The sequence below is a fragment of the Saimiri boliviensis genome, chromosome 7 (genome assembly GCF_048565385.1).
Source record: "Saimiri boliviensis isolate mSaiBol1 chromosome 7, mSaiBol1.pri, whole genome shotgun sequence".
NCBI classification, from domain to species: domain Eukaryota; kingdom Metazoa; phylum Chordata; class Mammalia; order Primates; family Cebidae; genus Saimiri; species Saimiri boliviensis.
This window is the reverse complement of record NC_133455.1, coordinates 33,104,594-33,132,001: the sequence shown is the minus strand read 5'-3', so window position 1 is coordinate 33,132,001 and position 27,408 is coordinate 33,104,594. Positions and strand designations below refer to the sequence as shown.

General features: G+C 34.4%; 1 protein-coding gene across 17 annotated transcripts in view; it reads right to left on the bottom strand.

The window, feature by feature from the left end:
• Positions 1–27,408, bottom strand: part of ANKS1B (ankyrin repeat and sterile alpha motif domain containing 1B) — a 1,271,383-nt gene that overhangs the window by 1,074,590 nt on the left and 169,385 nt on the right. For all 17 annotated transcript variants that reach the window (XM_039471669.2, XM_074402369.1, XM_074402368.1 and 14 more), the window contains exons 2-3: positions 20,081–20,161; positions 3,521–3,677 (exon numbers count right to left, since the gene is read on the bottom strand). In XM_039471669.2, coding sequence (XP_039327603.2) covers positions 3,521–3,677; positions 20,081–20,161 — 238 coding nt within the window. The remainder of the gene's footprint in view (positions 1–3,520; positions 3,678–20,080; positions 20,162–27,408) is intronic.

The window sequence follows — 27,408 nt, the reverse complement described above, 5'->3', positions numbered from 1 at the left end:
TTTGAAAGTATTACTATAAACTACTTCATAAACACTGATCATTTACAGGTTTAGACTCCTTTGTCTTCTTATCTGTCTTTTTTAACAGGTTCATAAAACAGCCAATCTTATTACTTCACACCATGAAAATATGATATAGATATATACCTTCTGACCAACCCAAATTTCTCCTTGGTCTGAAAAAGATTCAATCTCATTTTTCAAAATACAGAATCTCTTTGAGAAAAGAGAAAGGCCAATTATGAAATAATGATTCACCAAAGGCCTCTCTACTGTTACAGACCCCTGAGCCTAGGAAATTATAAGAGCAAAATTAAAATTTTTTTAATAACGCCAATTAGCACTGTTCAGATCCCAAGGGAAATTATTTCAATCATCCAAAACCTACTCAGAGGAAATGTTCACAGATTTTATCCATGATCAACACATACTTAAATTGTCACCCCAGTGGCCACAACAATGGTGGTACTTTTACAAAAGCATGATTGTGTATTTGTGTATGCTTACAAGTGATCTAAAAAACATCTAATTGAAATAAATAGGCTGTGAAGAAGTACTGATTAATAATTACTAGTATGTCTACACAGAGTATTCTTGGTTTTTAATTCCTTCTTTTTCACCAAATGGGTATTCTCAGAAATACTGGGATGCTCCCAGAACAAAACTAGCTGACAAAACCCATTTACCAAAGATCTTGCTTCAGAGTAAAACATCTAACAAGAGTTGGATTCAAGTTTTGGTGAATGGCAAAGGCAATGTATTTTTGAGATAAGGCCCCTGTGGGTTTTGCCCTAATGTTAAAATATATTAAAAAGAAAAAAAAAGAGAGAAAGAGAAGGTGAAAGAAGGGAAAGATTAATGAAATTTTAAAAAACGGAAAATTTTTAATTTAAAGGAAATTTAAATTGGAAAAATAATCAGGGTGGAGTCCACTTTGTTTAGAATGATGAACAAGACCTAGGTTGAAGTGTTAGCGTGTAAATTACTTGATCTCACCAAACCTATCTTATCTGTACAATGAGAATATTATTTTCCCTATAAACCTTAGAATGTAATTTATAAACAAAAAGAGATAACATTTTTAAACACTTTGTAAACTTTACATATTATAATGGAGAGCATAAATATTTTTAAAGAAAGCTATATTAGAAACCAAAGATAACTTTCAGAAATCAGAATGAAGCCTTGACTAAAATGCATAATTTTAACATAACATAATGGTTATGTTAACATTACTGGTTGAGACCTTAGGCTTTGGATCAGAAAAACCTGCATTCAAATACTGGCTGCATTTCTTAGTAGCTGTGATGTTACGGTCAATTTACTTTCTCTCTCTAAGGCTGTTACTCCATATATAAAGTAGCAACAATAATCTAGAGGTTAGTAAGATAACATAGATGAAGTATTTTGCACAATGCCTGGCATACAGTAAACAATCCATTAAATGATCGGATTTAGGATGACAATACCAATGTGCTTTGTGTAAAGGGCTCTGGAGTCAGCGTCCTGAGTCCCAGTCTCAGTTTCATTCACTCAGTAACATGTGGCCTTTGTCAAGTTGTTTAGTTTTATGGAGCATGATTTCTCAACTATAAAATGGAAGTGACATTATCAATTCAGAGGATTATCATGAGAATTAATTACATAACATTTGACAGGTGGAAGTGTTTAGAACAGTGCCTACTTTATGTCTCAATAAACGTTAATTACCATTTTTATTTCCTTTATTGTTTAAATACATAGGAGTTTATAATTAACGAGAAGTTCTGTCCTATTCAGAAGAAAAGAAAAGCTAACATTAAAAATTATCTATAAAAATAAAAATCCCACATCAAAAAATTTAGGAGAAATGGCATGGAATGGGAAAACTATGGTCAGCACTAAAAGAGAATATATATATAACAAACAAAAATACTGAAATTATGGTATAAAAATCATAAGGAAGTTTCAACTTGTTGCCAATAGAAACCACACACAAAGCAATAGAGGTGAACAAAGAACTCTGAATACAGTCTCCTTAAAAAAGGCACTTTTTTGTAATTTAATTGATCTGTTCAGCATTACCAAAAACAAGTATTTCTCTTTAAAACATACCATAACTTTTCACATTCAAACATGAATGAATACTATATGTTATTTCTTATTATCATGTCATTTAAAAACATTTTGTTTGTAAAAACTAACATCCTCTTGTTTAACGTTGGATTGTTTTTCCATTTTATTATTTCAGGTTTGCTTTGTGGCATTCAGACAATTTTAAGAATAACCACCAGATGGCTCATCACATAAATGATCTAACTTTTGGTTTTCTGAGGAAGAGCACTGTCATAAATTTCCCTTTAGCATGAGATGATGATAAAGATAGCCATGTCTGTCATGTTTTAAGGACTGGGTGCATTTTTATTAAAAATCCTGCATTTTTACAACCTGTAAACATGGAAATTTTTACTGTGACAAATATTAATGATACCTTTCAGATTAACAAAATTTTCTAATTAGTCCTTTCAGCAGCTGCATATATATTTTCCTTGAAAAAAATATGTGTTTTTCTTGCCTTTGCTGTTTACAGAGATTGTTACTTTTTATGCTTCAGTCTGAATTTCAGTGAAAGTCCAGCGAAGTCTGCATCCATTTGAACAATATGCTAATTGTGCTTTATTAGATATGCTTGCCCTAAAGTAACCTACTTGCATTGATATTGGACAACTGCCAACCTGCAGCTTAATGCCGTGACTATAATTCAATTGTTAGACTGCCTGCTGGTTTTCAAATATAGTTTTACAAAATGGGAACAGTAGGGGGCATGCAGAGCTCAAGATGTTTGTTATCATACGGTATTAGGGGACCATATTTTACTTTCTGGAATATGTGGTCTTATCTGTTTAGAATACTGACAATGGCATAATTTTAAAAATATGTCTATTATGTGTAATATAGATATTGTGCACTTACAGATACATTATATGACAGAATCATACTGCTGGTGTGTTTTATTCAACTTATTCTGAGCATATGTGTTCGTGTGTGCCGTATCAAAAATTTTTAACAATATGTGACAAGCAACTGTATATGCTATATTTCGCATTTTGATTCACCAGAGTACTTAATTGTGAAAGTGCTAAGTAAATGGTAAAGCATTATGCAAATGATAGGCATATCATTGTCTTAGAATTTAAAATTGTATTAAGAAACATTCTAATTCTCATTATAAACATGAATTCTGTTCTATCTTTAAATATTCAATGGCTATAAAATGGATGATTATATAAGACAGGCAAAAATATTACAACTACTTCCTTTACGTGGGATTTTCTCATTAACAAAATATCTTTACAAATGCCCAACTTAGTGCCTGCACATCATATCCAAACACCAAAGAATTTTTCAAATTTTTGCTTCAGGAGATTCAGTAGCGGAAAGGGCTTTGGCAGGGTAAAAATAAAAATACCACATTTTCAATATGGCTTTGCCTTTGTAAAACTAGAAAATTACAGCACAAGCAAACATTTGGCAAATGCACCTGTTCATTGACCCTGGAATGTGATGGTCCATGATGAATAAGAATCTTCACAATTTCCACATCTCCTTTCCAGGCAGCCAGATGAATAGGAAAATATCCTTTGTTGTCTGCTACATTTGTTGATGCCTCATACTGAAGTAGTTTGAGTACTATGTCCCTAAGAGGAAAAAAAAAAAATTAGGCAGAGCAAGACAAATTTTATTAAGTAATTTAAAAAGAATACTAGATGCTGGCTGGGAATTTAGAGTAATTATTCAAGGTACTGAGACAAAATTGGGTTTCAAAGTTTTTGCTTACTCAACATTTGGCTATTTTACTTACCTGGAAAATCATCACCTCACGCCACACAGACACACACACACACACACACACACACACACACACACACACACACAGCACATTAACCAATTAAACTACTTAATAGAATTCATATAGGCAAAATTTAACTTATTTCATTAATTAGATGAGTTAAGTAAAATGAAGAGGATATCAACTCCCATTTTTTTTAAAGAAGTCTTTCCAGATAGCCCATATCTGAGATTTAGCTTAAAGTAAAAGTTGAAGTTACAAGCATATTCCCTGTTTACAAAAAAAAAAAAAAAAAAAAAAAAAAAAAAAAAAAAGTTATCATAACACCAAGGAGACATAAAATTTACACATCATTCCTACAGAGAATTGGAGTAAGAGATTGAAGGAGCATGTAAAAGAGAAAGAAAGCACAGTATGTAAGGGATCCTGAGAAGCTAACTTTAGTACCAGCCCAGGGTTAAAAATTAAAAAAAAAAAAAAAGGCCGGGCGCGGTGGCTCAAGCCTGTAATCCCAGCACTTTGGGAGGCCGAGGCGGGTGGATCACGAGGTTGGGAGATCGAGACCAACCTGGTCAACATGGTGAAACCCCGTCTCTACTAAAAATACAAAAAATTAGCTGGGCATGGTGGCGCGTGCCTATAATCCCAGCTACTCAGGAGGCTGAGGCAGGAGAATTGCCTGAGCCCAGGAGGCGGAGGTTGCGGTGAGCCGAGATCGCGCCATTGCACTCCAGCCTGGGTAACAAGAGCGAAACTCCGTCTCAAAAAAAAAAGTTTAATAACTTCTCAGTCATGGCACACAACACACTTTAAATATGTCTTGTTCATACTTGTACATACTTGTTCATACTTGTTCATACTTGTACATACTTGTACATACTTGCTCATACTTGCACATTCCTTCACCTTTTTTCTCCAAGTGTAAGAAATGATTTCAAAATGGAAACATTTAAAAGACAAGTTCCACCATTAATGCAATTTCAACACATATTCAATATATTCTACCTACAAATTTTGAACTTAATCCCCACGAGGTTTTCAGAGTAAAAATCCTGAACTGCATTACTCAACCTCAGAAAGAATTAATTTTTAATTATTAGCATACACTATATCAAAATATATATCTAACAATCAAAAGCAGTAATTCTAAATGAAACTGTATTTTCATTTGCATGCAAATGAAAAAATTTGGAGGAAACTTGAATAGAAGCAAAATTAAAATTTTGATAGATTACAAGAAAAACAGATATGACATAACACAAAATTTATGGTAAATGGTAAAACACATTGCCCAGAATGTGTCCTAAAGTCATATTCGACTTAGTTGCTAAATATAGGAGATACTGAAGAAAATAAAAACAGGAATATGTTGTGGAAATATTTAAAAAGTTCCAAGGGGTCCTAAATTTTCTGCTGATATAATTTCTGAAAAATTAAGAAATAAATTTTAACACCTCTCTTTGAAAACCAGCATTATTTTTACAAGATCTGAAATTAGAAGACTTGTATTTGAGTCCCAGCTATGCAAACTATCTAAGGCTGTGACCTTGGAGAAATTATAATCATGCACCACATAATGATAATTTGATCAACAACAGAGCACCCTCATATATGATGGTTGTCCAAAAAGACTATTACACTGTATTTTTACTGTACCTTTTCTATGTTTTGACATGTTTACATACATAAATACTTTACGTTATCTATTGTGTTACAACTGCCTACAGTATTCAGTACAGTAACATGCTGTACAGTTGTGTAACTCAGGAGCAATGGGCCATATCATGTAGCCTAGGTGTGCAATAGGCTATACCATTTAGGTTTGTATAACCGCATTCTATGATGTTCACACAATGACAAAATCACGTAATGAGACATTTCTCAGAATGTATTCCTGTCATTAAGCAACACATGACTGTACTTAGTCTCATTTTATTTTTCTTTTCCTTAGGAAATACTGTAATAATAATGTCTACTCAAAACTGCCAATAGCATTAAATAAGATCATAAAAAAGAATTCACTTGATAAATAGTAAAGCAATATACCAATATTAGCACTTGTCCCAAGTAAAAATAAAATACTTTAAAAGTGAAATGCTTATAGCAAATCACCTTTGAAAAAGAATGAGAAAATCAGAAGGAAACTTAAAGGTTATTCGATGTACATGCTTCTCCCCATTTTCCTGCCAAACAAGGGTTGTTACATAGGGTCTTCCATTCTGACATAAATAAATAACTTGAATGAGGTAATAAGAATTCAATACCTATGAATAACAAAAGTAGGTAAGAACCAGATTTGAAGTCCCATCTCCCTAGTACTTACTAACTTGGTTACCTTGAGCAAATTAAATAACCTCTGTCTCTCTTTCAGATATTATGAAAATAGAACTTAGAGATTACATCTTAGTGCCAGTTTCAAAGGGTTATGGTGTGAATCAAATGAGAAACAGACATAATTGTAAAATTATATACACAATCCAAAGTCGTTCTCAAGGCAGATTGTTGCAATATTAAACAATTCCAGTGATTCTTTTTAAAATAAAATATTTTAGCATTTAAAAGGTAAAATAGGCCAGGCGCAGTGGCTCACGCCTATAATACCAGTACTTTGGGAGGCTGAGGTGGGTGGATCATGAGGCCAAGAGTTCGAGACCAGCCTGGCTAGCAAGCTGAAACCCTGTCATTGACAAAAATACAAAAAAAATAGCTGGGCATGGTGGCATGCACCTGTAATCCCAGCTTCTCAGGAGGCATGAGCAGGAGAATCGCTTGAACCCAGGAGGCAGAGTTTGCAGTGAGCCGAGATTGTACCACTGCACTCCAGCCTGGGCAACAGAGGGAGACTTCACCAAAAAAACACCAAACAAAGCTAGTCAAATTAAATACCTGGATCTAAAATGTAGAATTTAGAAAACAGACTTCTCCAAGTTAATGTCAAAGACAACTGTATAAAGACAAAAATTTCATTTCTTAATGCCTAAGGAAATAAAAAAATATATTCTGAAACTTCTTTTCCTGTAAAGCGTTTCCTTTCAAAGGGGTAAAGAGAAAAAAAAGATTGATGGGATCATCAATTCTATTTCCTTTTACTCTTTCTCCAATCACTTAGAATTTCATTTGTTCTTTGGCTCAAATTTTATTGACATTTTCTAATAATGTATGTGACATAAATTCATTCTTTTTTATCAAGCAGATTTATGACAACAGTGAAAAATGTCTATTTTTAAAACTGACTTACTGATCATTTGTATTTCTACCATTACCACCAACTAATACCTATATCAGAAAAGAACAATCTGTATGTTTACAAAATTGCCTTTGGAAAATACTAAGATCCTAACTACACATTATTTTTATTTAAGTTTTTAAAAATGTATTTATTTTAATAAGTAAATATTTTGTCAAATGTGCTTATTGTGATTTATGTTTTCCTCTTTTATTTTTATTTCAATAGTTTTTGGGATACAGGTGTTTTATTAAGACTTTAGTGGTGAATTCTGAGACTGTAGTGCACTCATCATCCAAGTAGTGTACACTGTTTCCAGTGTGTTGCGTTTTATCGTTCACTCCCCTCCAAACGTCCCTCCACCAGTCCCCACAGTCATTTTTTCACTTTGTATGTTTTGGCATCCAAATAGCTTAGCTCCCACTTACAAGTGAGAACACATGGGTTTTCCATTCCCTAGTTACTTCACTTAGAATAATGCTTCCAGTTCCATCCAAGTTGCCACAAAAGACATTATTTCCTTCTTTTTTATGGTTGAATAGTATTCCATGGTGTATATATACTACATTTTATTTATCCATTCGTTGACTTTGCAAATGCAAATTTTGCCACTATAAACATGTGTGCATGTGTCTTTTTCATATAATTACTTATTTTCTTTGGGTAGACACCTAGTAGTGGGAGACTGATGGATCTAATGATAGATCTGATTTTAGTTTTTTAAGGAATCTCCATACTATTATCTAGAGAAGTTGTGCTAATTTACAGTCCCACCAGCAGTATAAAAGTATTCCCTTTTCACCGTATTCCTACCAACTTCTATTGTTTTTCTGACTTTTTAATTATGGCCATTCTTGCAAGAGTAAGGTAGTGTCTGACTGTGGTTTTAATTTTTATTTCCCTAATGATTAGTGATGCTGAGCTCTATTTCATGTTTGTTGGCTGTCTGCCTATATTCTTTTGCCAAATGTCTATTCATGTCCTTTGCCTACTTTTTGATGGGATTATTTGCTTTTTCTTGCTTATTTCTTTAAGTTCTTTGTAGATTCTGGATACTAGCCCTAATTTGCAAATATTTTCTCCCACTTTGTGCGTTGTCTGTTTACTCTGTTATTTCTTTTGTTGTGTAGACGCTTTTTGGTTTAATTAGATCGCATTTTTTGTTTAAATGTGCTTATTTTAAAATTTAAATTTATTTTCAAATTTGTGTTTAAATTGAGCTTTACATCATATTCAAAGATATCAGCTAATTAATTGGCTGAGCTCAGATTTCTAGTGTTAAAACATATTTGTGAAATAAAGTTGTATCTCTGATCAAATAACTACCTGTTTTACTGAGTTATAACTAGAATAAAGTATTAATCAACAAATTATGATTAATCATTCTTATGATATATCCACACATATCAAAAGTAATATGAATTAAATAGGCCATTTTCATCCAAGCTCATTAATAACAATTTTAATTTCAGGTATAATATCTAAATTAGAAGAGTAGTTAATTTAGAAGAATGCCAACTTAGTATTCTTCATTGATACATAATAGTTGTATATATTTTTGCAATGCATGTAATATTTTGATCTATGGATACAATGTGTAATGACTAAATCAAGATAACTGAGGTATCCATTACCTCAAACATTTATCTTTTCTTTGTGTTGAAAACATCACATTTTCTCTCTTCTAGATATTTTGAACTATACAATATTGTTAACCTTAGTCAGTCTACTGTACTATCAAACACTAGATCTTATTCCTTCTAACTGTATTTTTGTATTTTAACCAAATCTCTTCTCCACTGCCTCCCTTCCCTTCAAAGCCTCCTATAAACACTAATCAACTTTTACTTCCATGAGATCCCCTTTTTTAGCTCCCACATATGACTGAGAGCATGTGAGGTTTGTCTTCCTGTGCCTGGCTCATTTCACTTAGCATAATGATATCAAGTTCCATCCATGTTGCTGTCCCCTAAGTGACAGAATTTCATTCTTTTTACAGTTGAATAATATTCTATTGTGTATATGTACCACATTTTCTTTATCCGTTCATTTGATAATAAGCAGGTTGATTCCATATCTGAGCTATTGGGAATAGTGCTGCAATAAACTGGGGAATGCAGATATCTCTCTGATATCCTGATTTCCTCTTCTTTGGCGGGGTAGTGGGGAGTGGAATATGTACCCAGCAGGAGCATTGTGAAATCATATAGTAATTCCATTTTTAGTTTGGGTTTTTGTTCTGTTTTGTTTTTTTGAGACGGTGTCTCACTCTGTTATCCAGGCTGGAGTGTTGTGGTGCAATCTCAGCTCACTACAAACTCAGCCTCCTGGAATCATTCCATTCTCCTACCTCAGCCCCCTGAGTAACTGGGATTACAAGTACCTGCCACCAGACCCAGCTAATTTTTGTATTTTTAGTAAAGACGGGGTTTTGCCATGCTGGTAAGGTTTGTCTTGAATGCCTGATCTTCTGTTCCATCTGCCTTGGCCTCCCAGAGTGCTGGGATTACAGGTGTGAGCCACTGCACCTGGCCTATTTTTAGTTTTTTAAGGAACCTCTATACTTACCTTCCATTGTCGCTGTACTAATTTAAATTCCTAGCAATGATGTACCTGCATTCCCCTTTCTCTGCAACCTTACCAGTACTGTATCTATCATTTTTTGTCTTTTTGGTAAAAACCATTTTAACTGAGGTGAGATGATATGGTATTTTTGATTTGCATTTCTCTGATGATTAGTGAGGTTGAGCATTTTTTCATATACCTGTTGGTCATTTGTAAGTCTTCTTTTGAGAAATGTCTATAATCTTTTGCCCATTTTTAATGAAATTATTTGAGTTTTTGCTATGAGTTTTTTAGTTCCTTATACATTCTGACTATTAATCTGTTGCTGGATGGATAGTTTATAAAGACTTTTTTCCCATTGTGACAGTTGTGAAGTTGGGAAAACTGAATAATCATATTCAGCAGAATGAAACTAGACCCTGTGTCTCACCAAATACAAAAATTCAATGAAAATGGATTAAATATTTACATGTAAGAGCTGAAACTATGAAACCAGTAGAGAAAACATTGGGAAAGCACCTCAGGACATTGGCCTGGACAAATAATTTTTCGGTAAGACCTCATAAACATAGGCAACAAATGCAAAAATAGACATATGAGATTACATCAAGCTTAAAAGCTTCTATTTTTTAAAATTATTATGTAGTTGAGCCTTATAGCTTATTCTAAGATACCCATAAATGAACACATTGTCTGTGCTTGATTACGTGGCATGAAATAATCACTCACTGATTAATGAACATTTGCGTTGGTTTCGCAATTTTGCAACTGCAAATGGGGTTGCTATAAACATGTGTGTGCAAGTAAACGTAGTCATGTAACCAAATATCACCTGTACTCCAATAACTTATTGAATATTTAAAATTTAAAAACCAAAATATTTGTTGGGACTATAAAAGAAATATCAAATTATGTTGCCAATCAATATTTGTAGAATAGCAAGCAGCAAAATAAACCCTACATCTTAAACATAAAGCAGCATTTTCTGATATGCAGCATTTATTATTTGATAAATAATAAATACTCTAAAATCATAAAGTAAATGTGGTTGATAAGAACATAGAAAATATACTTTGAAAAATAAAATGGAAATGAAAAAATACTTTCCATTTCCAGGAACAAAGTAAAACATCAAATTAAATTTAATAATATCCAATGTAAATAATTGCAATATTTTGCAGCTTTAAGCTAATACATGTAAGCTCAGGTAAAAACAGGAATTTTAGAAGTATTGATTTTGCTGCTATATTTAATTCATATCCATTTTCTGAAAGATATAAATACATACCTGATTAATAAAAAAAAGTCTTTCAGTAAGTTCAGTATATGCTCTGAGCAAAATTAAATACATTAGAAAGACTTAGCCTTCAAATTTCTTTGCCTCAACAGCAAGATTATCTGTAATTAAGTCACAACCAAAGATATTTTGCACCATCCTTTCTTGCCTGTTGTTTGAGTCCAAAAATTTCAAAATAAATGCAAATCATCTTCTTATGGATACAGAATTAACAGCTAATGAAACTCTCAAATTTAATAAGGTCCTTTTGATTTCAGATTTTCTGGATGCTTTTACTTCTCTTCAATGGGAATAAAGTTGCAAGTGTGTTCAAGATGGTCAAAAGATTTTAGGACAATACGTTCCATTTTCTAACTGAAAATGAATTCCACATATTGAATTCTCTCTCATAGATTTCTAGATTACAGAGTGAATAAAGGCAAATTTTAGGGAGTTTGTATCCTTATCCAGGAAAAAAAGCAAGCTAGTGTCTAGTTATTCAAAGAGCAACTTGAGAGACCAGACTATAGAATTTTTAGAGGAGGTATCCCTCTTTTATTAGAAAATCTAAGGTAGGTCAAATCAAAAATACAGATACCTTATTATATAGATTCTACATCCAATTTGATATAAAATTTGGATTACAGATAATGAGGTCTAGCATGCCTTAAATACTTTAAAAGGTAGAAGCACAGAAAATATTTTATGCATTTATAAAGCAATACATATTTCAGAGATACTATAATGATTTGCTGATATTTTTCAAAATAGCATCCAAGCATCACAATATACCAAATATAGTTCAATAAGATTAAACTTAAAAAGAAAATAAATTTAAAAACTTGTTTAAGTAGAGAAGAAAAACTGAATTGAAATACGAATATAAAGCTTTAGTATATCCTCAGAGGGAATGATAAGATTATTGCTAAAAATAATGGATGAAAGGAAGAGAGGAGATAAATCAGAAAGAAGGAAAAGTAAAGAAAAAAAGGAAGGTGGGAACGAGGGAAAGAAGAGAAGAACAAGAAAAAAGGGATATGAGGAAGTGGGAGGCAGGGAGGGAGGGCAGGCAAGCAGGCAGGCAGGCAGGCAGGCAGGTAGTCTGGCCAGCCAATTGCTTTTCAGAAGAGAATTAAGACATTCAAATTTGTAGTAGAAATACATGAGACAATGAATCCTCCATATTTTTAAGAGAAAGAGATACAAAGAAATAGGTTTCTGCCCTATCTATGGAAATAATACTTGCTAGTAAATTTTGTCTTATTAACCATGATATTTTTCCTATCATTTGATGATAATAATTTTCTTTTTTAAATTGCATTTTAGGTTTTGGGGTACATGTGAAGAACATGTAAGATTGTTGCATAGGTACATACATAGTAATGTGGTTTGCTGCCTTCCTCCCTGTCACCTATATCTGGCACTTATCCCCATGTTATCCCTCCCCAACTCCCTACCCCTCACTGTCCTTCTGCTAGTTCTCCCCTACAGACCCCAGTGTGTGATGCTCCCCTCCCTGTGTCCATGTATTCTCATTGTTCAACACCCGCCTGTGAGTGAGAACATGCAGTATATGGTTTTCTGCTCTTGTGTCAGTTTGCTGAGAATGATGGTTTCCAGATTCATCCATGTCCCTATAAAGGACACAAACCCACCGTTTTTGATGGCTGCATAGTATTCCATGGTGTATATGTGCCACATTTTCCCTGTCCAGTCTCTCATTGATGGGCATTTGGGTTGGTTCTAAGTCTTTGCTATTGTAAACAGTGCTGCAATGAATATTGGTGTGCATGTATCCTTATAATAGAATGATTTATAATCCTTTGGATACATACCCAGTAATGGGATTTCTGGGTCAAATGGAATTTCTATTTCTAGGTCCTTGAAGAATCACCACACTGTCTTCCACTATGGTTGAACTAACTTACACTTCCACCAACAGTGTAAAAGTGTTATTTCTCCACATCCTCTCCAGCATCTGTTGTCTCCAGATTTTTTAAAGATCACCATTCTAACTGGTATGAGATGGTATCTAAATGTAGTTTTGATTTGCATTTCTCTAATGACCAGTGATGATGAGCATTTTTTCATATGTTTGTTGGCCTCATATATGTCTTCTTTTGAAAAGAGTCTGTTCATATCATTCACCCACTTTTGAATGGGCTTGTTTTTGTCTTGTAAATCTGTTTTAGTTCTTTGTAGATTCTAGATATTAGCCCTTTGTCAGATGGATAGATTGCAAAAAATTTTTACCATTCTGTTGGTTGCTGACTCACTCTAATGATTGGTTCTTTTGCTGTGCAGAAGCTCTGGAGTTTAATTAGGTCCCATTTGTCTATTTTGGCTTTTGTTGCCAACGCTTTTGGTGTTTTAGTCATGAAGTCCTTTCCTATGCCTATGTCCTGAATAGTTTTGCCTAGATTTTCTTCTAGGATTTTTATGATGTTAGGTCCTATATTTAAGTCTTTAATCCACCTGGAGTTAATTTTAGTGTAAGGTGTCAGGAAGGGGTCCAGTTTCTGCTTTCTGCACATGGCTAGCCAGTTTTCACAACACCATTTATTAAACAGGGAATCCTTTTCCCATTGCTTGTTTTTGTCAGATTTGTCAAAGATCAGATGGTTGTGATGCTGCCTCCGAGGCCTCTGTTCTGTTCCATTGGTCTGTGTCTCTGTTTTGGTACCATTACCATGCTGTTTTGATTACTGTAGACTTGTAGTTTAAAGTCAGTTAGTGTGATGCCTCCAGCTTTGTTCTTTTTGCTTAGAATTGTCTTGGCTATGCCGGCTCTCTTTTGGTTCCATATGAAGTTTAAGGTAGTTTTTTTCAGTTCTGTGAAGAAGGTCACTGGTAGCTTGATGAGAATAGCCTTGAATCTGTAAATTACTTTGGGCAGTATGGCCATTTTCATGTTATTGATTCTTCCTAACCATGAGCATGGAATGTTCCTCTCTTACTTCGTTGAGCAGTGGTTTGTAGTTCTCCTTGAAGGGGTCCTTTACATTCTTTGTTAGTTGTATTTCTAGGTATTTTATTCTCATTGTAGCAATTGTGAATGGCAGTTAATTCTTGATTTGGCTCTCTTTAAGTCTGTTATTGGTGTATAGGAATGCTTGTGATTTATGCACATTCATTTTGTATCCTGAGACTTTGCTGAAGTTGCTTATCAGTTTCAGGAGATGCTGGGCTGAGACAATGGACTCTTCTAAATATACAGTGATGTCGTCTGCAAATAGAAACAATTTGACTTCCTCCTTTCTTTTTCTTGCCTGATTGCTCTGGCTAGAACTTCCAATACTATACTGAATAGGAGTGGTGAGAGAGGGCATCCTTGTCTAGTGCCAGATTTCAAAGGGAATGCTTCCAGTTTTTGCCCATTCAGTATGATACTGGCTGTGGGTTTGTTGTAAATAGCTTTTATTATTTTGAGATATGTTCCATTGATGCCTAGTTTATCAAGAGGTTTTAGCATAAAGGGCTGTTGAATTTTGTCAAAGGCCTTCTCTGCATCTATTAAGATAATCATGTGGTTTTTGTCTTTGGTTCTGTTTATGTAATGAATTAGGTTTATAGACCTGCGTGTCTTGAACCAGCCTTGCATCCTCGGGATGAAGCCTACTTGATTGTGATAGAAAAGCTTTTTGATGTGCTGTTGCAATTGGTTTGCCAGTATTTTATTGAAGATTTTTGCATCTATTTTCATCATGGATATTGGCCTGAAGTTTTCTTTTATTGCTGAGTCTCCACCGAGTTTTGGTATCAGGATGATGTTGGTTTCATAAAATGATTTGAGAAGGATTCCCTCTTTTTGGATTGTTTGGAATAGTTTCAGAAGGAGTGGTACCAGCTCCTTTTTGTATGTCTGGTAGAATTCGGCTGTGAACCCATCTGGACCTGGGCTTTTTTTGGTTGGTAGGCTATTAATTGCTGCCTCAACTTCAGCCCTTTTTATTGGTCTATTCAGGGTTTCGACTTCTTCCTGGTTTAGGCTTGCAGGGATGCAGGTGTCCAGGAATTTATCGATTTCCTACAGGTTTCCTGGTTTATGTGCATAGAGTTGTTTGTAGTAATCTCTGATGGTGGTTTATATTTCTGTGCCTGTGGTGGTGATAATTTTCTAATCTGTAATTACAGATAACCCAGGAAATCACCAGTAGAGTGCATTTTCCACTGTGTCCTGATCTGGCTAATTGAAGATGAATTGCTCAATATGAAATAATGCATTTCAGGTACAAAATGCTGCCTCATTTGTGGATTAACAAGCATTGATAAACAATGGCTCCCAATAAAAACGTACAAAATCAGGGAATCTGGTTTAATTTTCAGTATGAAGCCTTTAGCTTATATATGTTGGGGGTAGAGGGACAGTTTGTGCTCAAAGCAAAAGCATAAACTATAAGGCCCTGAAACATTACTGCTGGTTCTATGATTCCATGAACTCTAGCAATCATAATGTTTATGGAAACAATCTACAGCAGATGGATACAACAACAGCAACAAACATGGAAATGTTGTGTTTCTATGCTGACTGCTAAGGCTTGCTTGGGAAGAACACAATATAATGCTTGTTAGTAATCTCTGCTAAGTGAGAATACAAATAAAAGAAATATCCTTCTCTGGCTCAGAGATACATTCTATGACATTATTTTCTCCTTCAAATATCTTTTATGCCAATATTAAAATTAGCATTTCATGTAAACATACAACAAATGATTATGGGAGGCAGGCCAGAAATATCTAATGTGACATAGAGGAGTCAGGGAGAGTTTAACAACAAAGGGGAGATAATGTAGAGTACTGGTAAAAGCATAGATTGAGAACCATAACACTTAAGCTCTAGACACAATCCCACTTTAATATCTACGTCCACTAAGTTATTTATCTAAATGGGCCTTGTTTCTCCATCTATAAAATAAAGTAGGTGACGACTGTCAGGTAGAATAAGTGATATCTAATTGTACAAGTTTGTAGATAATTTAAACATGCCTAATCAAGAAACATATGCTCTATATGAAAATCCCAATTTCAGAACTGTAGCAACACAGTGCATAACTGAGCCAAAAATAATACCAACATAGTGTATCATTCAATGTATAATTGTAAGAAACTATGGAGAGTATCGAGCCAATCTATTCAATCTATTGAACTGAGGGCTAGAAATGTTAAGCCAATCTATTGAACTGAGGGCTAGAGAAATGGCTCAAGGTCACACAACTAGCACAGATAGAGAGGTGGGGTTAGAATTTTCCTGCCTTTTCAAAGCCTATAGGATGACATTGAGGAAAATCTTACTAGGATGTACTAAACAGAAAATATAAATGAAATGTTTATCTTTTCTGTTTAATACATCAGGTAAAAACACAGATAGATAATTCACCTGTAGTATCTGCAATTAAAGGGATCATAAAATATATCTAATCAAATTCTCTGTTTATGATAATTTTAAAGATTGCTATTCAATTTGCTTAAATTATCGTCACTTTCTAAATTGACAAAAAGTACCAAAAATGCCACAGGCCACAGAAAAACATATCTCAACAGTTAGAACTTCATAGACTGTCATGTATAAATCAATATTTACTAAATTCTTCACTGAAAATCAAGGAAGAATATGAATGCTAATCCATTTTGGGACAGTATTATTTTGAGAAGTGCTTACTTACCAATGCCAATCTGAGAAAGAACAAGAAAAATAGTATGGCTCAAATGAATGGTCAGGCCCAAGATATTCTGCCCATTAGATGTAATAGAGTTTATCTTTCCAATTGGAACTAAAAAATATTATTGTAGCCTGAATTCATAATTCAGACAGCCAAGAAACCATCAGGATTATATGACTTGGGCTGATTTGTCTTTGTTCCTTATGATTCAGGTACAAAAAAGAATAAATAACAATATCCTCCTTTAAAATATCTAGATATCTAGACATACTTTTCATCCTATAAAGGAACAGAAAAAAGATCTGGCAGGATAGTTCTAAATGAGATGATATGAGATAATACAGAATAGGAACTGAATAAAAATAAATATTATTTGGGAATTCTAATACTAAAAAATCTAAATAATGAAACATAAAGTTTATAATATTTTATGTAACTCAGATGATTTTCTAAACAGAGTGATAGTGTTAAATTTATACATTTTAAGAGAAAAATGCTGTAGTAATCAATAATGACAAAAAATAAATTTCTTGTATTAAGAGCTTTATGACCAAGCCTAAGATTAAGTATAAGAAGATCTTTGAGTCTCCATTCACAGAATAAAAGAAATGTTAAGTGGGAAAACAAAAGGTAACTAGCATTTTTATTCTTTTTTAAAATAAATACAACTTTTATTTTAGATTCAAGGGATACATTGTACTACTTTTATTTTAGATTCAGGGGATACCTTGGTATTGTATGATGCTGGAGTTTGGGGTACAATTGATACCTATACCCTGATACTGGGGGTAGTACCCCATAGTTTTTCAACACTCCCTACCCCCTGTAGTGGTCTCCAGTTTATAATGTTGCCATCTTTATGTCCACCAGTAGCCAGTGTTCAGTTCCCACTTACAAGTGAGAACATGCAGTATTTGATTTTCTGTTCCTCCATTAATTCACTTAGAGTAAAACAGCCTCCAGCTCCATCTACGCTGTTGCAAATAACAAAATTTCATTCTTTTCATAGCTGCATAGTATTCCATGGTGCGTATGTACCATATTTTCTTTATCCAATCCACCACTGATGTGCACTTCAATTGATTACATGTCTTTACTATTGTGACTAGTGCTGCAGTGAACATGAAGGTGCATGTGTCTTTTTGATAGAACGATTTATTTTCTTCTGGATTTATACCCTGTAATGGAATTGCTGGGTAGAATGGCAGCTCTGTTTTAAATTCTTTGAGAAATCTCCAAACTGCTTTCCACAGAGACTGAACTAATTTACATTCCCACCAACAGTGAATAAGCACTTTCTTTTCTCTGCAAAAGATGCCAATATTTGTCATTTTTTTACTTTTTAATAATAGCCATTCTGACTGGTGTGAAATGGTTTCTTTGTGGTTTTGATTATATTTCTCAGATTCAAGGCTATTCTCATCAAGCTACCAGTGACCTTCTTCACAGAACTGAAAAAAACTACCTTAAACTTCTTATGGAACCAAAAGAGAGCTGGCATAGCCAAGTCAATTCTAAGCAAAAAGAACAAAGTTGAGCGTATTTTCATACAGTTGTTGATGTTGAGCATTTTTCATACAATGATGTTGAGCATTTTTTCATACAGTTGTTGGCCACTTGTATGTCTTCTTTTAAGAAGTGTCTGTTCATGTCTTCTGCATACTTTTTAATGGGAATAATTGTTTTTTGCTTGTTTAATTCTTTAAATTCCTTGTAGATTCTGAATATTAGGCCTTTGGTAGATGCACAGTTTGTGAATATTTTTCTCCCATTATATAATTTGTCTATTCTGTTTATAAATTAGGTCCCACTTGTTAATTTTTTTTTTTTTTTTTTGAGACAGAGTCTCACTCTATCACCCAGGCTGGAGTGCACCAGCATGATCTCTGTTCACTACAACATCTGCCTCCAGGGTTCAAGCGAATCTCCTGCCTCATGCCTCTCCCAGCTGGGACTACAGGCACGTACCAACCACATCCAGCTAATTTTTGTAATTTTAGTAGAGACAGGGTTTCACCAAGTTGGTCAGGCTAGTCTCAAACTTCTGGCCTCAAGCAATCTGCCTCCCTCGGCCTCCCAAAGTGCTGGAATTACAGGCATGAGCCACCATACCCAGCCTCAATATTTCTTTTTGTTGCAATTGCTTTTGAAGTCTCTATCATGAAATCTTTGCCCAGGCCTATGTCCAGAATGGTGTTTCCAAAGTTTTCCTCTAAGATTCTATTTATAGTTTGAGATCTTACATTTAAATCTTTAATCCATCTTGAGTTAATTTTTGTATATGGTAAAAGGTAATCGTCCAGTTCCATTCTTCTGCATATGGTTAGCCAGCTATCCTAGCATCATTTATTGAAGAAAGAGTCCTTTCTCCATTTCTTCTTTTTGTTGATTTTGTTGAAGACCAGATGGCTGTAGGTGTGTGGCTTTATTTCTGGGTTCTCTAACCTGCTCATTGGTTATGTGTCTGTTTTTGTACCAGTACCATGCTGGTTTGGTTACTGCAGCCTTATGGAATAGTTTGAAATCTGGTATCACGATGCCTCTGGCTTTATTCTTTTTACTTAGAGTTGCTTTAGCTATTTGAACTCTTTTTTTAATTAAAAATAAATTTTAGAATAGTTTTTTCCTAGTTCTATGAAAAGTGACATTAGTAATTTGATAGAAATAATATGGAATCTGTAGATTGTAACTAGCACTTTTAAAGCAGTAATTACCACATCTAAAAAACTGAAGTGAAATGAAATGATATAGATCTGGGAAAACTAACTTGGATCATTCACACAAAGGGAAAACAGAGACGAGGGGAAGATGCAGGAAAAGAGTCATTTTTCTTCTGTAGGACGACAGAACATCTGAATCATTCAGAGGACTCATCTCACTTTAACTCTGTCAGTAAACCATTAGGATATCTAGCTAAAATACTGGAAACAGAGATTGTTATGGCTACACATCCTTTTACTCTCTGTAATGTATATTATTACATTATTTGACACACAGTTTTACACATTAAAAAAACTTTAGGGTTGAGAAATCTAAAACCAGAAAAGACAATCATGAATGACAAAGATAAAACATTTTAGCTAAATAAGGATGTTTAAGTGGTTCATACAAGTGACCAGGGCTCAGAATAGTGGGAATCTGCTAAGTTTGTACTCCTAGTAAATGCTACCATGTTGGGTGAATACAAGGAGACCCCAAAAAAGGTAGAGAGGTGTAACCAAGTGGTTTTATCCCATTCTCTCTTCAAAGCTACACATGAATAGCATGTTCCTGTCAATTTTTCCATTTTCCCTGTGGGATAGTTGAGTATTTCAGAGCATTTATTTCAGTTTACACTCTGCACACAATTATACTCAGCCACATTCCTACCAAGTCTAACTTGTCAGTATTGTCACCTGGTCTCTTTCCAAATTCATCTAAGCCCAGTGGAGTCACGGAGACATGAGAAAGGTATCATCAGACATAATTAACTTCATCACATGTAACGAAATACACAAGATTCTGTCAAAATAAGTGGCACTTACTTATGTCCATTTAAGGCTGCGTGGTGTAAAGCAGTGTAACCCGAACTGTCTGTGCAGTTCACATTGGGGCCTCGCCAGATGCTGCAAATGAAGCACAAATGCGGAGTTAACAGTGAAGCAGGATCTTGCCTTGAAAAACAAAAAGAAGCCTGGTAGCCCTACAGCCAGCAGCAAGTTGCAGATGAAAATTTTAACCATGTGGAAAATGATTGCCATCTTCCATGATTTTCCTTCAGAACATCAACTTCATTTATTTGATAAACAGAAACTAATAGAGAATGCAACTATTAATATCTTCAGAAATTATTAACAAATGTGTGTCCACAGTCATACATTGAAGTTTGGATCCAAAAATTCCCTATTGCTTTTTGTCATTACTGAAACATTAGAAGCAACTAACATTCAGCTACTATATTCCATACCAAAGAATAAGATTTATGAGACCTGCCGCATGCCTGTTAACAGACTCCTTCTGAGGTGGCAGTGATTTATATAAGTTATAAGATATTTTGCATTGTAGGAAGATTATAAACTCTTTTTGCTGTTCTACTGCAACCACGAAAATGTAATCAATATTTCATACTTGAAAATAAAATTGAAGATTTGGACTGTTGTAAACCATGAGAAGATCCTAACAATTTTGCAGTCATCATTGATTTTACTATACAATATATTCTGGAGATAACATGTAACTATATAATAGAGTCTATTTTATTTTTGATAACTACAATCAAGGAAACTCATTTTAACTTTTGGAAAATAAAGCACTGAAAGACACTTTTCCGAAAATAGAACCAAAAAAATACTTTATCTGATGTTCATGGTGATATCAAAACTATCAAAGATAATATTTAATGATAAACTAGTTCACATATTCACAAAACATTTATTGTACACCATTTGTACGTCACATATTGAGCTAGGCACTGGGAGCACAAAAATCATAACTCAAGGTCCTTCCTTACAAGAACATAGTGTAATGGAAAAGATAGACACATAAACTAATAATTACAAAGTAGTAAGATAATTGAGGTACCAGAGAGCACACAGGCATCTCTGAAAAGAGATGAATAGCAAACTATTCCTAACAATGGGTCTTGATAGCCTTAAACTAAGGTGGGTCAATGAAAATGAATAGGATGTGCTTATTTGAAAGTTAATTAAAAGAAGAATTAATAAAACTCATGGATCAATTGGAAGAAGGTAGGAAACTGGAAGCAGTAGTCTAGGGATAACTCAGACTTCAGGCTTACATGATTAGAAAAAAATGACAATATTAACTAAGCTGTGAAATGAAAAAAAGAGCAAATTCTGCTGCAGGGAGGACAATGCAGGATGGAGAGAAAACAATGACTACAAGTTTGGAGATGTTAAATTTTAAGTACCTGACTTATTTACATTATATAGGTTCAATGCAATCCCTATCAAAATCCCAACAGCTTTCTTCAAAGAAATAGAAAAAAATTCTAAAATTCATATGAAACCATAAAAGACCCCAAATAGACAAAACAATTCTGAGAAAGGAAAACAAAGTTGCAGGCCAGGCTCAGTGGCTCATGCCTGTAATCCCATAACTTTGGGAGGTGGAGGAGGGAGGATCACTTCAGCTCACTAGCTTAAGACCAGCTTGGGCAACACAGTGAGACCCCATGTCTACTAAAATTAAAGAATCGAAAAAAATTAGTCAGGTGTGGTGATGCACACTTGTGACTGGAGCTCCTCAGAAGGCTGAAGCAGGAGGGTTGCTTCATCCTGGGAGGTTGAGGCTGCAGTGAGCCATAATCATCCCACTGTATTCCAGCCTGGGCAATAGAACAAGACCCTGTCTCCCCACCCCCACCCCCCCAAAAAAGAAAAGAAAAACTTAGAGGCATCACACTTCCAGATTCCAAATTCAGGGGACATATATACAATAAAATATTATTTGGCCCTAAAAAAGAATAGAAACTAACCATTTTCTATGATGTGGATGATCCTGGAAGACATTCCAGGGTAAGTGAAATAAGCCATTCCAGGGTAAGTGAATAAGCTAAGTGAAATAAGCCAAACACAAAAAGAAAAATATTGCCTGAAAATATAAGGAATATGAAAAAAAAATAGAATATATAGGGATAGAGGACAAAAGAGTGGTAGGAGGAGTAGAACAGGGAAATAAATGTCAGAGAATGAAAAGTAGCAAATATGTAGGATGAACAAGTGTGGAGGTCAAAAGTACAACATATAGACTACAGGTAATAAAAATTGTACTGTATATGGGATTTAAGCTACATAAGTAGATTTTGGCTGCTCTTGCCACAAAAACAAAAAATGGATAATTGTGATATATGAATATTTTCATTTGTTTCACTTTTTTTACTATATCCCATAACATGTTGTATACCACAATAAAATTTATTTTTAGAAATAATACAATGAGATGCTGCTATATATCTATCAGAATTGTTATCTTTAAAAATCCTTAACAAATCTACATTGACAAGGATGTAAATCAACCAGAATTTACACACACTGCTAGTAGGCGTGTAAAATAGTGCAACCACTAAGTGAAACAATTTGACAGTTTCTTTAAAAGTTACATACAAATACCATACATATCATACCATCAAATCATATCATACAAATAACATACAAATACCATATAAACCATAGCCTAAAACAGAGACAACCCAAACGTCCATTAGCTGGTAAACAGATAAACTGTGATATATCCATACAAGGAAATAAATGAATTAAATACTCAGAAACAAAAGGAGTTAAAAACTACAGCATTGGTTGAAAATCTAAATCAATTAGATTCTCAGAACAACAGAGTGGCTGCCCTTCAATCTCCCCAGCAGAAAGGAAAACATTCTCTGACACACATAAAATGCATGGTCTCTGGACTAGACCCCTGATTTGTAGCCTTCATCAATTTCTGTGATGTAAATACTCTGACTGGAGGTCACTTAACTCAGCAATAGGAAGATACGCTAACAACTACATTTCACAAGCAGACACAAGCCAATCCAGCACACCACTGAAAGGCCGACAACCAACAAGTCCCAACACCATGAACTCAGAACTTCCCATGAGTTTTTGAAAACCTTCACTCACAAATATGAACAAAGAGCCAAAGACATTCAATCACTTGAGGAAAGCCTTTATTACTAATGAAGCCAAAACAAAAAATTAAGAACTACAGAAAAGAAACCTGGAGAAAATTTGGACTATGCATGGAGAAGAAATTTTCAAAAGTAGTTATCATTAATATCATCTCAATATCAGAAAAGATAATGAATATAAAAATAATGCACTAAAAAAGAAAATCAGAGATATTAGAAATTTAAAACTCAGTAGAAAAATTAAAAATAAGGCTGATAAGGCCAGGCGTGGTGGCTCATGCCTATAATCCTGACTTTGAGGAGGCTGAGGTGGGCAGATCACCTGAGGTTATGAGTTCGAGACCAGCCTGGTCAACACAGTGAAACCCAATCTCTACCAAAAATACAAAAATTAGCCAGGTGTCGTGGCACACGCCTGTAGTCCCAGCCACTGGGAGGGTGAGGCAGGAGAATCGACTGAACCTGGGAGGTGGAGGTTGAAGTGAGCCGAGATCGTACCACTGTACTCCAGCTTGGGTGACAGAACAAGACTCTTTCTCAAAAATAAATAAAAAGTAAAAAATAAAGCTGATGATATATCTCAGATACTTAGAAAAAAAGGCAAAGATACAGACAAATAGAAGGGAAATCATAAGAAAAGTAGGACACCCATTCGGCAGTTACAACGCTGAAAAACAGAGGTTCTTCAAGTCAAAACATAGAAAATAGAAGAGGGAAAACACTGAAAGACATCATTATAAAAAATTATCAGAACTGAAGGATATAATTTACAAAATAAAATGTGCATGGACCGGGCACAGTAGCTCCCACCTGTAATCCCAGAACTTTGGGAAGCCAAGGTGGGTGGATCACCTGAAGTCAGGAGTTTGAGACCAGCCTGGCTCATGTGGTGAAACCTTGTCTCTACTAAAAACACAAAAATTAGCTGAGTGTGGTGGTGTGTGCCTGTAGTCCCCCCTACTCAGAAGAAGGCTGAACCCAGGAGGCAGAGGTTGCAGTGAGCCAAGATCACAGTGTACTGCAGCCTGGGTGACAGAGTGAGACTCCTGTCAAAAAAAAAAAAAAAAAAAAATACATGGATAGCTTTGAAAAAACATAAAAATAAAAAAAGACAAAGAAATAACTGAAGCAAGTCTGATATGGTCTTTTAAATTTAAATTAAACAAACCAACCAAATTCTTAAAACACCCATCCAGGGCTATTCTCTAAATTATTCTTCTTTCAACTTTAGTTATACTAACAAGTCTTCACTATTCAGGTAACTTAGAATGAAGAAAAAATATTCATAACTATTACTTCTACTTCAATCTGCAAACTTCAATTATTAATTTACACTCTCCAAGCTCTTACTATGTCCAAGAAAATAAAAGTCCAAGAAACAACCAAAAAATGAATAAGACATCTCTTCCTCCAAAGAGCTGACAATCTAATTGAGAAAAACATATACAGATAAATTACAGTAACAATACAAGCAGTGACTATAGTGCCTACAGCATAGAAAATACCTAATAATTGTTTGTGATCAATCTTCTTGTTGTTCTTTTAAAAATAAATGCTACAATAGAAAAATATTTAACTCCCTAAATTAATACATCTGTTTAAGGCAACCCCAATAAACACCTCTATGGAATATTTTAGGGAAAACTCAACTAAAGTTCTAAATTGGATCTAAAAGAATTTACAGGAAAAAAATGTGAAACAAGAAGCAATAATGGGATGTATATACTACCAATTATGAAAACATGTCATTTAAAAAAAAAACAAAAAATTGAATACAAGAGAATAGAGAGATCAATGAATACAAGAGAAGCCCTAGAAACAGACTCGTTATACAAATAGGGATAAAGTTGACATGTGAAAGAAGCAAAAAAAGAAAAGCATCATTTAAGAAGTAGTCCCAATAAATGTTTTAATTACGGAGCAGCCAAAAAAAAAAAAAATTTCAATTCCCTACCCCACACCATTTAGCAAAATTTATTCCACAGGATTTGTCCTTGATTTCTCAAACCTCATTCCTACCCTCTTTTTCTCATATACCCTGTTCCAACCACACAGGCCTCCTTAAAAATGTAAGTATACTTGAACCTTATGAATGCTGCATTTGAAATTCTCTCTGCCTAGAAAGCTTTTTCCTCAATCATATGGCTCAGTTTTTCTGCTCAAATGTCACCTCCTCAGAAAGTCTCTCCCTAATTATTCAGTCGAAAATAGCACCCTATCATCATTCTCTCTCCTTTTAGTTATGGGACTTGTCACCATCTGGCATTATATTATTTATTTATATGCTTATTGTCTGTATCCCTACTAGAATGGAAGCTCCACCACACTAGCTTTGGGTCTTAAAACAGTGACTGGAATATTGTAGGTGCTCAGAAACTATTTGTTAAATAAAATAAAAATACTGAGTACATATATGAAAAATGTCAACCTCATTGACAATCAAAGAAAGCAAAAAACCTCCATACCGTTATATATTTCTTTATAAAACTGTAAAAAAGTCAATTCAGTAATAGTTAGGATGCAGAGAAGGAGACATTATAACAAGCTGGTGGTAAAAATGTAAATTAGCACAATTTTTCTGGAAGGCAATTTGATAATACATATGTAAAAGCTTTCATAGTATGCAAATGTGTTACCTAGAAATTCTACTTAAGAGGAATTATTTTAAGAAAGTAATTAATAGTTTGTACAAATATTTACCTATAAAAATATTTATCACAGAGTGAGAGTAGTAAAAATTATGGATTTTGATATAAAATGGCACTTAGAATAGTTACTCTCTTTGCTCTTGTCAACTAGATTTCTAACAGTGCCTGCCTCCAGAGCTTGGTTACTCACCTTTCTCTCTAGCTCTCTTATATGAGACCCACAGCATTAGTGTCTTATATGGCCCCAATAGCATATGGCTTGAGCTCCCACTGATCAGGTTTTTTTTTTTTAAAGTATATATCAACCTCCCAGGGAGGAGAAAGTCTACCAACAGCCAGAGCTCCTAGAGAGGATGCAATTCTTCTTAGTTTTATACAATGGCTCAATATATGTGATAAAGAGATAATACTATTTGTAAAATGAAATCTCACAATGAAATTGAAAAATAGGATATTAACAGGTAATTCACAGAAAAGGAAATGTGAATAGCTAATAAATATTTGAAAATATAATTAACTTCACTGTGGCTAGCAAAGAGCAAAATAAAACAGTGGCTGCCTATTTTTCTACCATCAGATGAGCATAAATTTTTAAAGAAATCATTGATAACAAACAATACAGGCAAATACATGAAGAAATCGTCACTCTCACAGAATGCTCATTGAAGTGTAAATTGATACAACATTCTTGGAAAGTAACATGGCAATATATAATGAAGATTCAAATGTGAATACTCTTAGACCCAACAACTCTACTTTTAAGGATGGATATCTATGAAATAAAAATATTCATATGCAGACTACAGACACAAAAATATCCACTGTAGAATTTTAATAGCATAAAAGAGAAAAGGTCGGGTGCAGTGGCTCATGCCTGTAATCCCAGCACTTTGAGAGGCTGAGGCAAGCGGATCACCTGAGATCAGGAGATCGAGACCAGCCTGTCCAACAGGGTGAAACTCTGTCTCTACTAAAAATAGCAAAAATTAGCCAGGTGTGGTGGCAGGCGCCTATAATCTCAGCATTTTGGGAAACTGGGGCAGGTGGATTACCTGAGGTCAGAAGTTCGAGCTGCTTGACCAACATAGTGAAACCCTGTCTCTGTTGAATATACAAAAATTAGCCAGGTGTGGTGGTGCATGCCTGTAATCCCAGCTATTCAAGAGGCTGAGGCATGAGAATCGCTTGAACCCAGAAGGTAGAAGTTGCAATGAGCTGAGATCAGGCCACTGCACTCCAGCCTGGGCAACAGAATGGGACTCTGTCTCAAATTTAAAAAAAGAGAGAGAGAGAGAAAGGTCATAAATGCCCAGCAAAAAAAAACTAAAAAATTAGTCCAATTGCTGAAAATGAGGCAAAAAAGGAAAAATTAGGATTCATTCACACTATGAAATGTTATGCAACTATTAAAATAATAAATAACTAAAAATAAAATAATTAAAATAAAATAAATAACTTTGATCTGTATGTATTGACTTTGAAAGTTAACCAAAACATATTAAGTGAAAAACGTAAATTGCAGAATATTGTATGCGTCTGAGCATTCCAAATGCTTTACATGCATTAGCTCATTTATATC